This window comes from Mytilus edulis, chromosome 1 (assembly GCF_963676685.1).
Source record: "Mytilus edulis chromosome 1, xbMytEdul2.2, whole genome shotgun sequence".
Classification (NCBI taxonomy): Eukaryota; Metazoa; Mollusca; class Bivalvia; order Mytilida; family Mytilidae; genus Mytilus; species Mytilus edulis.
Window position 1 is genome coordinate 86,900,683 of NC_092344.1, and position 17,043 is coordinate 86,917,725.

A 17,043-nucleotide genomic window follows, 5' to 3' on the forward strand; every position below is an offset into this window, starting at 1 on the left:
GTGGGAAAAGGAAACAAAACACTAGGCTTCATACGACGTATCTAAAAGATTGCACTAAACCGGTCAAAGCAGCAGCATATTCAACAATAGTAAGACCTTCAGTTGAGTATGCTAGCACAGTATGGGATCCTACGAAACAGGCTAAAATAAAAGCAATCGAGCAGGTACAGAAAAGAGCAGCTAGATTTGTGAACAACAACTACACAGACCGCACACCTGGCTGTGTAACAAAAATGGTAACATCTTTGAAATGGGAAAGCCTTGAAGACCGCAAGAAACAAAATAGGCTATGCACGCTATTCAAAATCCAACATGATCTGATAGACATAGATAGGCACCAATATCTAACGCCAAACGATAGCCGGACCAGAGGTAAAAACCGCTTCTTCCAAGAAAGGGCCACAACAGACGCCTTCGGACAATCATTTTTTCCAAGGACCATTAGAGACTGGAACCAACTGCCAACATCCGCAACATCAGCTGACACAGTTGATGGATTCAGAGCTGCCCTGAAGGCATGCTCTGTTAAAATTTAGACAGTAATATCCTGTAAATAGTTTTATTTGTATATATATAGAGAACGTTTTATCCTGTAAATAGCCAAGAGAAAACTTTCTGTGTTGTCCGACATTGCGTTAGTTTTCGCGGGACCTCATACATTCAAGATTTGAATTCGGTTCCTTACCTGGAAGAAGAAGAAGAAGAAGAAGATCTGCATATAACAAAATAGCAACCTATTCACCGTTAATGTCTATACCAACATTTTATGCTTTTATATTTTAAATCAACTTATTAATGAAAATATTAAACATGACTGTGGATAAAACACATCCTTGTTTCAAACCAGGATTTACACTAAACCAATCAGAAGTGTTACCGTTTACACTAAACCAATCAGAAGTGTTTCCGTTTACACTACACCAATCAGAAGTGTTACCGTTTACACTAAACCAATTAGAAGTGTTATCGTTTACATTAAGCCAATCAGAAGTGTTACCGTTTACACTAAATCAATCAGAAGTGTTACCGTTTACACGAACCAATCAGAAGTGTTACCGTACACGAACACAGCATTCTTGATTGGATGATAAATGTCTTGCAAATCAAATATAAACTTTGTACTAATACCTAATTCTTTTAATTTGTTACAATTTTGGAAATTTGTGGAAGCTGTGGACTTCTGGTTCAAAATAACATTAATTACGAAGTTAAATTGTAACCACTGCCATGATGTTGGGTTTATTTCTATATTTGGGACGATTTAGAGCTTGATTTAGTGTGACTTTACGCTCAATGTTGGTGACGTTTTCTGATTTCATGTACCTATGACTTTTGTCAATCAGCTTTTCAAAAACAAACGAGAAAAATCACATATTTTTGCGTGTAGACGGGTAACATACTAATATCGTTTTTGAGGTCTTCCTAATTTCGGATACATACAAATAATTTAATTTTGGATGTAACGCGTCTTCTGATTGGCTGACGTTATTTTGTTATGAGCCCATAGACATAATTTAGTCATGTGACCGTGACGTCATCAACGTTTTTTCATGGTTTTCTACGGTTTAAAATGGAATTTAGAATTAAATTATAAGAAATGACTGTAATATTTTTTCTGTCTATGAAGAAATAATATAAAAATTGTATACCATTTTGAAGAGAAACGTTATTAAGGCTTTGTGATGTCATATTTGTATGACGTAATCGACGCCATTTTCGAGTCAAGTAGACCTTTGAAAAAGCCGTTTCGGCTTGTAGACACTGAAGGAAATATATAAGCCCTTTGTGACATAACAGGTGAGAATCCATCGAATTCCTGCACACGGGTGCGGGCCTTTAACCCCCCCCCCCCCCAAAAAAAAACCCTTAACGATCAAATATTGACATCATAGAATTTTGACAGACATTAAAATCTTACAATCATTAAAAGTACGCAAAAGTTGATTTGTTAAAGGTTGACATAAAAAAAAATTATACCGGGTCTCCCTACAGCCATATTTAAAGTTAAAACAAAAAGAACAAGTATTAAACAAAATCTAAAAAATGTTAGGCGTTTCTCCTCTTCAGTACGATTTAAAAAAAAAAATCTTATTTTTTTCAAACGGAAAACATTATTAAAAACAAATTGTGAATGAATGCATACGCGTATATCCCACATTTCCGTTCTTTGAAAGAACGCCATACGTATTCCTTATATTTTCATTTGTCTAGAGGCAACCTGGCATACACCCATAACTCCTTTTATTACCAGAAAACTAAGCGTTTAACGAATATACTTGACGTCAATATATTAGCAAGATTTTGACGTTAACATACGACGTTACCAAAAGTGACACCAACATCGAGCTTAACTTCTGCATGAACACTTTTCTATAGATCAAAAATGTATAATGGCATTAAAAGAAATGCTCCGATTTTATCTTCATGAAACAGAACACAAATATGGCTATGAGCAAAACAACTTTTATTTAATACATCAAGTTTCAGTAATAAAACTAAAATGATCAATACTCTACGCTAAAGATTTCTTTTCCTATAATAAATGTGACCTAAAAATTCAATTAATGTATGTAACCTAGAGATGGTAGATTGGGGGGCGGGGAGATTTTAAAAAAAAATCTGTAATCTTATTATTTTTATAACAGGCGTATATCTCGAAAAAACGCACCAGTAAGTGTAAAAAACAATATTCATGAATTTCCTTAACTGACAAGTTTAGCGCCCGTACCGGATAATTGTAACGCTCAGTAGCTGTTAAAATTGATTCCACGTCTCGTAAATAATTCAGATGGCTCGAAAAACCATTACCAATTTTAAAATATATTTAATATATAATACCAACACTTTTGAATAACTTTTTTTTCAAAATTTCAATCCTAAATTAACTCTCAGAAGGATCCATTGTTTTTTTTTTTACATTTCTTAGTAAAACAAAGCTATTGTGAATCAGTTTCCCTCCTCCGTCTTGGGTCGTCTGCAATTGTGGACACCAGTTTAACCTATGTTAACATTATAAGCATGGATCTTGCATAATGTGCTACAAAGTCATCAGTCATCAGTGCGACATTCCTGACTCCGTTCTGGAAAACTTCGAAATAATTTTATTTTACTTAAATTTAAGTACACAACAATGTCGAATGAGCAATTAAGATTATATATTACAGAAGTATTGCCGATGGCTGATTCAGTAGGATGTACGCCCCTTTTTTTCAGAAAGAAATCTTCGTTTATTAAATCTTCGTAAAACAATTTGCATTATGCCACGCTATCGCTTGTAGGATTTATTTTCCTTTTTGATAGCCACACTCGGAATAGTAGAAACATGCATCCACGGATTGTTATTATACTATTTCATTTTACATATTGCAATACAATCAAATTTTAGATTTTTTTCGTGCTGCTTGAAAAAAAATAACATTGTATGTGTATCGTACAAATAAAGTGATTTGTATCATAACATTTTAATTGCTTTGGGGGAAGACCAGTTGTTCTGAGAGGGGGAATGTGTGTCACTTAATGGACGAGCGGAAAATAAATATTCTGGCCTGGTCTGAGAACAAACTGACTTTAATTTGCCTGGTCTCCACTTCATCATAAAACGGGCGTCCCATCCTTAATTGAAGATATATGATTGTAACAAAAAAGTCGAGATCTTTATTTGTAAATAAACATTTAACTTCCGTTTTATATATGAAAGATAGCTGTACGACATCATTGTCATAAAACTGATCTAAAACCAATCAACCAGATGAGTGACATATTTGATAAGCATGTAGTCATCGTTGTGCTAAGTTGGGCGTAAACTAACGTTAATATGTGGGATTGTCGTTTTTTTTATATTTTACATATGTATATTGTTGTGTATATAGTGTACTTTTAAATCACAAGGTATAAAACTTTATAAAGTGGATTTGTATTTGTAAGAATGAAATGTTTTCTAATGTGGGAATGTATATGTGAATTTATCGGAAACTTCAAGTTATTTTCGTTATTGTCTTTAGGTAAGTTCTTCACAACAGGTTATTATATGATGTACCTACTACAATTTACGATCTATGTAAATTACAGACAATTATTACAGTAACGACTTAGTGCAATGTTGACTGCGTTTGTATAGATTGAAATGACTTTAAGATCGTATACAACTTACTAATATCAATATTGTGATTAGAGCATATCACCTGAAAATATTTCACATCGGTCCAAACTCCTAGATCGAAAATAAACTGACAACGGCATGGCTAAAAAAGAAAAAGACAAACAGACAAATAATAGTACACATGACACAACACAGAAAACTAAATACTAAGTAACACAAACCCCAACAAAAACTGAGGGTGATCTCAGGTGCTCCTGAAGGGTAAGCAGATCCTGCTCCATATGTTGCAACCGTCGTGTTGCTCATGTTATTACAAATCCGGTAAATAGTCTAATTCGGTAGGTCACATTCGTGAAAAAGGAAGGGGGTTGTTGTAACGACATAAGAAACATATCTGATATCATCTGTGAAACGGTCATATCATAACGGTCAACCAACTCGTGATGGCGTCCGTAAAATTTCTAAATACTTTGATATTATAAATGCCTCCGAAAACAGCAAAATTTATAAATTTTCGGGTAATAATCCCCAAAAAAATAAACCAAAAATCTAAATTCTACGCTAGGAAACGTCATGTTTGTCTGTTATGTTATAATCAATTCATACCCGTTTATGGTGTCCTTCGGTGAAAACTTTTAACAAAAACATGTTGTAAAAAACAAAAGATAATTGATTCGTCAGCAAATACGGTACTAAATAAGATTTAGGTTTCCGTTTTTAGGTTATGTAAAGTGCAGTAGTCTTTTAAAATTTAGTATATGATTAAGACTCTTTCAGACTAAATTTTTAGTATATTTTAACAACTTTGATTTTAGTTTAACATGTCCATTTCTGATATACACATTCTGGAAAGGCACGTTAAAAATGTTCATTATATTTAATCAAAATAGCAGTCTGCAAACCAGTTTGTAAAATGTATATGGTATGTGGCCGAGCTTTTTTAACAGATAATTCAAAATACAGCCAATGATATCTATGCTTCTTCTTTCTTTTTTTTTTGGGGGGGGGGGGGGGGAGGGGGTGGTTAAATCCCTTAGAATTATTCAATAACTTAATATGTTATAAACAGAAAACGAAATCATCAGTGCTATTTCTTGTGAATACAACTTGTAAACATCTTATTTTTTTGATAATGGCCAACTAAATCTTTCTGTCTTTCAATTATTTTTCAGTGCTATTTTGAAACAGTCTGTACACATCTTTACTTAATAGAGAATTTACATTTGATTGGCTTCATAAAATGAAATTGCTCTGTAATTTCCTCCTTTCTTTAATAACCTTGAGTAGTTTGGCTTTTTATGGGGGAAATTAATGATATCAAACCGGGCTAGGTTCATAGGCACTCAGTTTAATGTAGGCGTGGCAATATATCACTTTTATCCAATCAACTGCACTTAATGGTAACGATTAGTTTATGATTGTAGTCTAACCAATGAAAATTATATAATGACATTGTAGCCGGATAAAACTAATTGAGAAGAAAGCGTAAAACAATATACTGCTTTTTGTGTATAATTCCTTGAAATTCAGATATAAGGTTTTGTAGTTCTTTACTTTCTGTCAAATAATTCGACAAGGTTTGATACTGTGGAATTATAAGAACACGTGAAAATAGAAATATTTATAATTGTATTTCAGTTTAGCAAATACATAGGATTCCGTTTACTACAATGGCTTGCTGTGACGAATTTAAGACAGAATTTCAATGCAGAAAATTCGGATTAAGTTATGACAATCCAAAGAAGTTTGTTCTCTCTGAGGTAAGCATTACAATGTTAAATAGAAAAACAAAGGATATGCGGTATCTATCCATGACACAAAATCAGTACATTGACAACAAAAAAACAAACAAAAAGCAAAGTAATAACCCTTGTATTGCTGTTCTTCATCTCAAGCATACTTATAAACTATTATTCAAACACATTTCATTTATACGACCTTCATAAGTTTGAATCGAAAAGTTTTAAAAAAAAAATTATTCAGAATATACAGGACTTTTTATTTTACAAGTATACATAGTTTAACTTTGGAAAAGTGATGTTTATGAACTATGTGTAAAAAAGTGCATCATATTAAAATTACTGTGTATATTTATTTATTTAGTTTAAACATATTGACGCCTCCGGGTGCGGGAATTTCTCGCTACATTGAAGACCTGTTGGTGACCTTCTGCTGTTGTTTTTTTCTATGGTCGGGTTGTTGTCTCTTTGGCACATTCCCCATTTCCATTCTCAATTTTATTATTTATAGTGGATTGGGAAACAAGTTTTGCAACTTATATCAATCCCTTACCACTTTGCGAGTGCGAGTTCTTTTTCGAAACCTACAAGGGTGTCTTTAACGTGCAAGATATATGGCTCTATCTTAACACGGGCCAGCCATTTATGACCCATTCCGACGGACTATCATCGTTTCCTCGAGACCATACTCGCAAATGGTGTCAAGGGAGAGCCGAAAATTCTTTCACTGAAATTTTTCATCCCGCAACAGGAATCAAACCAGTATATAAATAAATGTATTTATTTGAAATATTTTGAAATGCCAATTTCAATGATTTACAAGTTAATCCGTTGTCTGTTAAATGTGCGAAAGACAGAACAACAAAGAACCAATAATTGCTATTTACTAAAATTGGCCTAAGGACACATATCCAATTAATATTATATAAGATTTGATAAGGATTTGTATAGTAACAACTTACTTTACAAATCTTTGGATTTGACAATATTTAGTTTGTAATAATAATTAATGTCGTTTAATAAGATTTTATAATAATTTTGAATGAATGAAGGACTTGGTAAGCTATTGCTTGGGAGTCTTTCCCTGAATTTCGAACTGTTAAAATAGAGATAAAAAGATCTGTATAATTATCCTTTTAAACGAACTTACGTTTAATGCAACGAATGAGAGTCCGTCGGAAAGGGGCGATAAATGGCTGACCCGTGTTAACAGAGCGCCATATCTCTCTCACGTTAACGACACTCATTTTTTCGAAAAAAGAGCAGGCTAATACCAATACACAGTTGCACTCGCAACCGCAAAGTGGAAAGGGATTAATTAATATAAGTTGCAACAACTTCTTTTCCAATCCACTATAACTAAACATGTTTCAACTAAAGCAACGAAAGGGTTGATTATTGACCAAATAGACTGTATAAGTAACTTGCAAAATTACGAGGTTATTCTAACAATTTAATATCCTATATTTTCTGATTAAAAACTTAACGATTTTTAAATATGATAACTGAACTTGTACTAGACCCATATCTTTACCCAGATTATTTTCTCTAGCTCTGGATTCGCTGTTTCAGAATTCCGATACCTCGCATAGAAAGAGAGTCAATACTGCATATCCAAGAAACATCGCAACAGCTAACTGTCTGAGGAGTTCGTTGGTAGACTATTACAGGGCAAAATTTCTGTGTATATCCAAGATAGTTAACCTCATTTTCCAGTATTCAGTCCGCCCTTCATCTCCTTACCTCTCCTTTTGTATTATTTGTTATATCGCTCGCGTTCTGAACATGGATGTTGAGCATATAATAAAAAAATCAAAAAGAATCAAATGATCTATAGATAGTTTCCGATTGATCGTACCCTAAAATGAAAATAACATTATGACATTGGTTTATATTCCAGTTGTTGATGTTTTCAACCAAATTTACAACTTGTAGGTGCTCTTTGAAATATTGCTTGAATGTACTTAATTCTGAGATGACTAGTTACATCCTGCCTTTTCTAATATCTTTGACGGACTAGGAAGATGCTCACTTTGACAACGAGGAGAACAATGTGTTGTAAAAATAAACGTAGAACACTGAATATTTCGATAAAGAAATGAAAATGTGTTCTTACCACGCACTAGCTGAAAGTTTCCCACATTTTAAAGCATTTAGTAACTGAGAAAATAGATTATAACACGTCCTTTTCCATTTAATCCCTAGACCCCCCTTCTCAAACACATGCCTCTAAAATATGTCTAAGTACAGTCGTCTTGGATCGAGGTTAGCCATATTTGCTCTAGATGTGCTCGCTACATTGAAGACCTGTTGATGACCTTCTGCTGTTGTTGTTTTTTGTTTTTTGTTTTTTTTCAATGGTCGGGTTGTTGCCTCTTTGGCACATTCCCCATTTCCATTCTCAATTTTATTTTTATTAGTTCAGTATGCCTTATATATATATATATATATAATAAAAATACCTATGCAAAATGTCATTTATATTTTCAGTTTGGTCCCAGAATTTTATATCCGATTTGGACTACATGTTGGTTGATGTATCATTTAGGATGGATATCCTACGATATTTATACTAAGTTTGAAGGAGACAATAATGGCGATCCAGTTTATTTTTCCAAGCTGACAAACTGGACATTTATACTTCTCCTGTTGTCTAACTTTATTGATGCCGTTACTACATTGTTTGCTCATTGTAGAACTGATATTTCCTGCAACAATCAAGGTAAAACATAAATCAAGAAAGACGAGTCTCGATATATAAACATTCCTGTAAAAAATCATCAAACATGCATTATTCTCATTTCTGAATATCATAACTTAAAATTAACACGTACAGTCAAATCATGCAATTATGTACATGTACGTTAAATATGATGTTTTAGCAATTGCACTTTTAGCAATATTATTTTCAGAATATTGAGGAAGTTTATTACCTATGCGGTATTTGGCAAAACCTTTTTCGGAATGTTGGAACGCAACACTCTTCATCTTCGTTCTTTATTTTGACTTTTAAATATTTGAATCGCGCGTCCCTTTATTTTTATTCTAGTATCTCTGATGAGTTTATTTACAGTGAAATAATACACCAATAATTTCTGTACGCATTTCATTTTTGTAGGTGAAACAATAAAAACTCCTTGGTATTTACAACTAAGCTGGTTATTCTTTGAGATGCAGAACACAGCAGCACTATTAATAACGATACTTTTCTACAGCCTTTTAACTCCAAGTAGGTATTTTACAATTATTTTTTCTTTGATGTTTATTCGCGCAGCCAACCAAAATGAAAGAGGAATCCAAAGAAAGATAAAAACAATTGCTTCTTCTCATGATTTTCAGGACTTTTTTACTGTTGATTTATTTAATCATATTACGAAATTCAAAAACACCTTATAGCCTTGCTTGTTGCAAGGCAAAATGTCCACCCTCTTCAAAATGCATGTTCCCAGTTGACCCACTTTACAGAACCGACCTAATATATTTATGAATAATTTGACCTTGTCTTAAATTTGCAAGTATAGTTTGCTACAAGACATTACGCATACAACCCCAAATCTGGCATTATATTTATTAGATTTATCAAATCTGTTTTTCCCTTTTATAAAGGAGACACTTTCTAAAAGTGTGTCATTTAGGACATGATTCATTTCGCTGCTAGTAGATTGTGCAAGATCAGTAGCCATTGCTTCGGTATGAAATGACTAACTAACATAGTTATTATTAAATTCCCCTCTGAACAATTTAGATGGCGATCATGCTTGAATAGTACTAGTTTATATAATATAAAACCAATGTTTCTATTTGAAGTAATGGTAACTGCCAAGTTGGAAGGCGGTTTGGGTCATTTACCCATTCTTTTTAAGAAGAATGCCTCATCTAGTCGAAATGGCACAAATGTTATATATGTTTACAAACAAGCTGAGAATGAACGCCGACCGATCGATCTAAAATTGGTTCACATGCAACTCGCTGCTTATATGTCGCGTGTGTGCGGAGAACTAATGTGATTAGATTAAAAGCCGACAATAATAAAACCTGCACTGGCCCTATGAGAAAGTAAAGTAATTCTCTTCAATGAATTATGATATGAATGTTGTTTTTTGTGTACTATTTATGTAACCAGCAAACCAACAAGATGAACGTAGTCAGCACGGTTAGCTGAAGATCAACTAGTGTGCACTACTGAATTAATAAATTATGTCACGGGAAACTTTCGACATACCTTTTTTGTCTGGAAACTGAAAAGAGGGACGAAAGATACCAGAGGGACAGTCAAACTCATAAATCGAAAATAAACTGACAACGCCATGGCTAAAAATGAAAAAGACAAACAGACAAACAATAGTACACATGACACAACATAGAAAACTAAAGAATAAGCTACACGAACCCCACCAAAAACTAGGGGTGATCTCAGATGCTCCGGAAGGGTAAGCAGATCCTGCTCCACATGAAACGACGATATTCATGTACGTCTATCATCTTTATAAAGTTGGATTCAGCTTAGTCGCCACACGACTCAAACGTTCAACTTTAAAAGACAATACTATTTTAAGATCGATTTCAACACGCGTAGTAAACATAAAAAAATGAAGAACGCACCGAAGAGGAAACCAAACACTATTATTGAAAACGATGACTATAAATAGAAAACGAACAGACAAAAACACATGTATTTCACAAAATGATGCACAGTAAAATGAGATTGAGTAACACGAACCTTTATACATACAAGGGTGAACTAGAATGTTCGAGAAGAATAACACGAACCTTTATACATACAAGGGTGAAATAGAATGTTCGAGAAGAGTAACAATTATTTCTTCAGTTCACTAATAAAAAGCAAAGGTAAACAATAAACGATTAAAAAAAACCATATGACTTCAGTTTCGCGATCCATGAAATAATGAAATATGCATCGCAGAGAAATTTTATTTCGTGTCACTACGTTTAAGGGTTAACTTTATGTGGCTGTGTGTTCATACAACATCTGCCTATTTTTTAAAGCTCTTACTAATTTTTCTTTTTTTTTCTTTTTTCAGACTTTACCCCGCTGAGTATTCAGTATCATGCAATAAATTCAGTGTATGTTATCCTGAACTTTTTTGTGTGTGCTAAGCCCGTTCGAATATTACATTTTGTGTATCCAAGCATATACGGAATAATTTATTCAGTGTTTTCGGTAGTGGACCAACTCGTCCTTGGTAACCCCCCTGCGTATAGTTTTATTGACTGGACAAAGCCTGACACTGCTGTTATTTACTGTGTTGTATTGGTATTTGTAGGCGTACCTATAATTCATGTGACATTCTTTGGCCTCTACAAGTTACGTACATTTATCAAAGAAAAGTGTGAGGGTAGTAATCGCATATCATCCAAACAAAACTACAATATCAGTGTGGTATGCACTTAAATATCATGAGTGTTGTCGTTAAAACATTTTGATTGTATTCGCATTATAGGTAAATACTTATTGTCTCAAATTTACCTCTATTTCAACAGGAATAAGCATAATAGTAAAAGGATGATACTCATTGGAAATGAACGAAATGCATCAATAGTAATTTTATTTTAATTCACTGTTTATATATTTGATATACAGAAGTGTGCTCCTTTAATACACCGAAACTGCTCCAACAAAGTTATGAGGAAAGATTAAAAATGACACTCCGTAAATTTTATGGACACCATCACGAATTGGTTGATCCATAAGATGTGTTTTTGCCTAAACTAACTAAGGCCATTTTTACAACGTCTTAAATTGTGGTTTACCAGTACCGGCATCATCTGCTCTTTATAAAAGTACCGAACATGACCTATTACAGATTGCGACTGTTTTGCTGACTGTGAATTTGCTATGCTATAAGATGTGTCACGGTATTTGTTATTCGACCTTCATTTATTTAGTTTTGATGTTGTATTTGTGATACTTATCAGATTTTGTTAAATGTCTTATCGTTTGTAGTTGTAAAAACTTTTTTTATTTTCTATTCGTGTGTGAGGTAAAGATAATAAATCACCAAGTTCATTTCTAAGATTTTAGTTTTGAGCAACCAAACTTACACGATGCATTTGTTTTACAGTTTGATTTAGAAGAAATACCGACATAGCTAAGTAATACAATGTATTCTAATTACTAACACAATTCTAGTATAACAGTATTGTAGTTTTTATTGTTATTAAATATAAAACATCAAATATCATTATTACAAACCTAATCTTGAAATCTATACTAATTTTGGAGTTTTTTTTTAGAAATTTACCTGTGACGCCTCTTTTGTTCATCGATCTGGTCGGGTGACGTACAATGTGTGCTTCGGCTGTGATGTTTATGTGTGCCGACTAGTTGTTTTACGTTTTCGTCTTTATTCTGTTGTTAATCACCACTTCGGTGTTGAAATGTATATCAATTATATGGTCATTTTTATAAATTTACTGTTTTCAAAAGTATGAATTATTCTAAATACTAAGGATTTTCTTATCCCAGGCTGATAACCTTCGCCGTTTTTGGCACACCTTTTTGGAATTGTGGGTCATCAGCCTTTTAATTTTTGTTTGGTTTATTAACTTTTTTGACCTGAGCTTCACTGATAAGTCTTATGTAGACGAAACACGCGCCTGGCGTATTACATTATAAGCTATGTACCTTTAATAACTATTGGAATGCGTAATGTTTTATTTTATTGTTAATTTGTATATTTTTCTATCCAGAATGTTCTTCCATTTATTTGTATTGTAGTCCTGTCATGTAATGTTATCGTATTAGTGTATTTAACATTGCCATAAAAGCGGGAGGTTTGGCTAGCCACAAATTTGGTTTAATTCACCATTTTTTCTTAAAATGTCCTGTACCAAGCCAGGAAAATTGCAATGGTTATCTTATAGTTCGTTTCTGTGTTTGTTTGCATTGTCGTTTGTTTTTGTTGCACTTTAGTGTTTCTGTTGTTCCGTTGTTTTCCTGTTATATTGTATGCGTTTCCCTCAGTTTTTGCTTGAAACCTTGATTTGTTTTCTCTTAATCGATTCGATGTATGACTTGCGAACAGCGGCATACTACTGTTGACTTTATTGGTACATTGCAACATTCTGAATCCAACTTTGTATAAAATCTCAGGTTTCGACAATATTTTTGAATATTTCCCTTTATGACTTGATGAAAAATCCTGCCTGATTATGGAAAAAGGTACATCAGCAATTCTTCAATTTAAAATAAATTAGTTTGTTTTTAAGGAAAACATAGCGTGATTTCAATAGAATTGCATGCTTAGGTTAGGGATTTTTGTCGACTTGGAGAGTCCAAAATTGTCCTGAAGTGTCTGTCATGCAAGTGTGAGAGAGATTAAGCAAACTCTAAAAGGAGTCAATTCAAGACTATGGTCAAACGCCAATTATTTAGATTCACCGACGAATATTTCATTTACGAAACTCGCTTCTGGCGTACAACATTATAAGCCTGGTATCATAATTTATGATTATTTTTTTTATCGTTAAAGACTATTTCCTCATTAACTAAGCAGTAAATATGAACATTGATTTTTTTAGTATATTTATTAAAGTTTTGTATTCCTTTTTTTTTGGTGCGAGCATTTTTATTTTTGTCAGCATTCTGTTATATCATCATTGTATATTGATTGTTATATTATATATATATAACATATACATATAATTTTTAACCTTATTCTTTATTTTTTTTAGCAATAATCCATTTAATTCATTTACTATTGATATGTAAATGTGGTCATACGAGTAAACATGAGAATTTCCTACCTTGATATTTTTGTTTTCTTAATTTATCTTCTTTACTATAAACCATGTTCGGCTCGATACTCGGAATCAACTGTGATTTGTATATATATTATGTTATATTCTGGTCTTCAGCGAGAGGTGGTAAATAAAATCCATTATCATCTATCGCAGAAGCATGAAGATCCTTAAAGAAATCAAATAATTTCTCTATGATTGGGATATCCGGTTGTTTGTATGCTTTCCCTAGTAAAGTACTTTCCAACTGTCTCTAGTATATTTTGTTCTCAATTCTTCCAATTTTTTAGAAAGATTCTGCAGGTATAATCTATCATTCTTGTCCACTGTTTTCTGTTTCTGATCTAGCCAAATTTGATCTATTGATTGCAGCTCGACTTTTTTTTTTAATTTCGTCTAAATTTACGAAAATTTTGTCTCGTAAATTAACATTCTCGGTTAAACCAGGGTTTATTCATCAACGATACCAACGATAGCTAAATGTAGCTTTTGCACTTTCTATAAAAATTTCACATAGTTTCTTAACATGTATATACATGGAAAAAGTATTGCAACACCAAATTGAAATTGGAATTAAAAAAAAACACTCTTTATTTTTTTGTAATATAATTTGTTAAAGTAGAACTACTTAAACATTATTTAAATATCACCTGAGTTTAATCAATAAATATTGACTCGATAAGTTCTTATCTGCTCATGCAGCTACTGTACCCGTAAACAGCAAAACAGATGTTTTTATCTTCATTGTTTTCAATACTTTAAATAACCAAGTTTATAAAGTTATGTGATTGACACCTTGTAATGGATCCTCCACAAGTCTTAACTGCAGCAATAAGGCAGATACTCAGCATGAGAGAAGCAGGAATGTCGCTGTGACAACTGCACGTATTGTTGGTCATCACCATCCCACTATAAGTCGTTTTGAGAATAGAAATCAGGCAATAAACGGTGTTAAAAATCTTCCGAGATTTGGAAGACCCCCTATACCATCTTCTAGGGGAAATCAAGCATAATGAAGGTTGCTCAGAAGGAAACCCATTGCATACAATACAATCCTAAAAAGAGAGTGGTGGGCATACATGAACCTTTTAACAAGAACTGTTCGAGATCGACTCATCGCTACTGGTTATCGTGCGATCAGACCATTTCGGGGACCATTGCTTACAAACAGACACACAGTTGTCCGTATCCAATGTAGTGCGGAGCTCGCTAAAATTGGAAATTAGCATCGTGGAGGAAGATCCATTGTTGCAATGGAATTCGGTTCATCTATCTTGGCCCGATCGTAGCCCGGATTTGAACCATATCGAGCATATTTTTGGACACTATTGGGTGTAAAGTGCGCTGAAGGACACCCCAGTTCAAACACGTCATGAAATAAACAATGCCCTTCATCAGAAATGGTTACTGCTACCTTAGCAACGAATTAGTCGATTTAAGGCCGGAATCAGAAGACGTCAAGAGGCGGTTTTCCGTTTGAATAGAGGCTGCGCACAAAGTACTAATTCTTTGGCGTATAACGATCAACCATGATGTGAACAATCATCTTAAGATTTATTTTCAAATCTCAGACTACAGTTAAAGTTGTAAAATGCATTTTTTGTACAAAAAACACTTCATTTTGTTATTAAAATTGTGGTTAGATAATTCATTTTTTTTCAAACATTTTTTGTTCTTTTAAATGCCAATGTTATCATAAACTAGTTTTCAATATTATTTTACAAATATTTTATTATATTCCATCCAAAACAAGAGGCTGATTTTTCAAGTTTTAAAAAATCAAGGTGTAGCAATACTTTCTTTCATGTGTATATATTAACATTTACGTCTACCCTTGGTTCTGTAAAATTATACAACAGATCTTTTATTTTACCTTGGTTTATAATTTGTTGACATTCTATCAATTTATCACTGTTCCACTTTCTTATCCTTTCTACACTTTCTTCTTTATAATCGGGTATCTCACAGCCGTCTACATTTGTTGCATACACACTAACAAATGATGGACATGTTGAATATATATTTATGAACTGTTCGCATAGGTTGAGGACACCGATACTCCATGTTGTTAATCGTTGCAGATTTTATTCACTAATTTAACTTGAATCCATAAGCTCTTAATAATTGTAATCTAGAATTATGAAGTCTTCATTCGCAAAGCCACAACAGTTTTCTATCAAAATAATTAAGAAACAGGGATCATCTTTTGTTTGATGTAAACATTGGTAAGTTATCAGAACAAAAGCTCGAGGAATAAAAACTAATGTCTAATAAAAACTACGTATAATACTAAAAATAAAGTGGCTACCATCTAAAACTGGGGTCGCACAATAGTGCACCAGAAGTAATAGCTGATAGCTTACTTAAAATATCTAACTCTTACAATCTTTACCGACTTTGAATTTGAAAATACTTGATCGATGCCGGTTGAGCGCCCCGCCCAGTGGTAAATGTTTCATGTATACTAGTATGCAAAAACATAACAAGTCTATTATTCAAAAAGTAGTTAAGTCGACCTGGATGAAAGATATCAAAATAGATTCGAAAAATACCAATGGAATATCTGAAAATAAACTGACAATGTCAATAAAAAAAAACACTAAAAGACAAACAGCAGTACACAAAACACAACAGAGAAAACTTAAGCATGAGCAACACAGAAAATGTATCTTATTTAAAAATGTATCCCTCTAGAAAAGAGGGGTGTTGGATAGGGGTAAAAAATTGGGTCTTGTAATAGGCTTCCTAAAATAACACAATATGCAACATTAAATCAAAAGTTGAAAACTCCCCTATAAACAGGAATAGTAGTGAACGTAATCGCTAGAGTATTAGGACTAGAACGTCTTGATCCGCTAGTGGAACCTGTGTTGCTAATAACAACTATAAATCAGATGAAAAAAATAATGTTTATGATATAACCATTGCAAAAAAGAGGAAGAGATTATAACTTCTACACATAGAGAATGGTAGTATTCATGGAGACCGTTAAAGATATACATAAAACAGCGGTTAATTAAATTCTGAAGTCTACAACTTTCATGGAGTAACGTCAACTTAATCCATTTATGAATTCATTTTGTAGAAATCATAGCTTTATTTCCCATGGAATTGCTTGATTTTGAAATTCTATTTCAATATCATCTTGGGAAGTATTACAGGTGACTATCATAGCCTTTGTCTTATAAGGATTAAAATGTATTGTCAAAATGCATAAGCTTATCTGTTGACCATGTTGATATTTGTTCAAAATTGCGGTTTCAGACGTTCTGTATTGTGTAAGTAGATAAAAGAAGATGTGGTATGAGTGCCAATGAGAACTTTCCATCCAAGTCACAATTAGTAAAAGTAAAACTATTTATAGGTTATAGAACGGTCTTCAACACAGAGCCTTGGCTCACACCGCACAGTAAGCTTTAATGGGTCTACAATGACTAGTGTAAA

The 17,043-nt window shown here is 33.1% G+C and overlaps 1 protein-coding gene across 2 annotated transcripts; it reads left to right on the forward strand.

Annotated features, from left to right (window-relative positions):
• Positions 1-1,724: 1,724 nt before the first annotated feature.
• Positions 1,725-11,426, forward strand: LOC139515170 (protein rolling stone-like). 2 transcript variants are annotated; one of them, XM_071304740.1, is made up of 5 exons: positions 1,725-1,797; positions 5,738-5,859; positions 8,329-8,560; positions 8,957-9,067; positions 10,881-11,426. In XM_071304740.1, exons 2-5 carry the CDS (start codon positions 5,770-5,772, stop codon positions 11,249-11,251), a joined length of 804 nt encoding a protein of 267 aa, XP_071160841.1. In that variant the 5' UTR covers positions 1,725-1,797; positions 5,738-5,769; the 3' UTR covers positions 11,252-11,426. The 2 variants fall into 2 exon arrangements, with proteins under 2 accessions (XP_071160841.1, XP_071160836.1); XM_071304735.1 differs by lacking the exon at positions 1,725-1,797 and adding an exon at positions 3,860-4,001.
• Positions 11,427-17,043: the final 5,617 nt, after the last annotated feature.

Bases quoted from the DNA above. Each gene is read 5' to 3' on its own strand.
- LOC139515170 (XM_071304740.1), top strand. From the start codon at position 5,770: ATGGCTTGCTGTGACGAATTTAAGACAGAATTTCAATGCAGAAAATTC. The intron at 8,561-8,956 runs GTAAAACATAAA...TCATTTTTGTAG, and splicing joins TATTTCCTGCAACAATCAAG to GTGAAACAATAAAAACTCCT. The intron at 9,068-10,880 runs GTAGGTATTTTA...TTCTTTTTTCAG, and splicing joins CTACAGCCTTTTAACTCCAA to ACTTTACCCCGCTGAGTATT.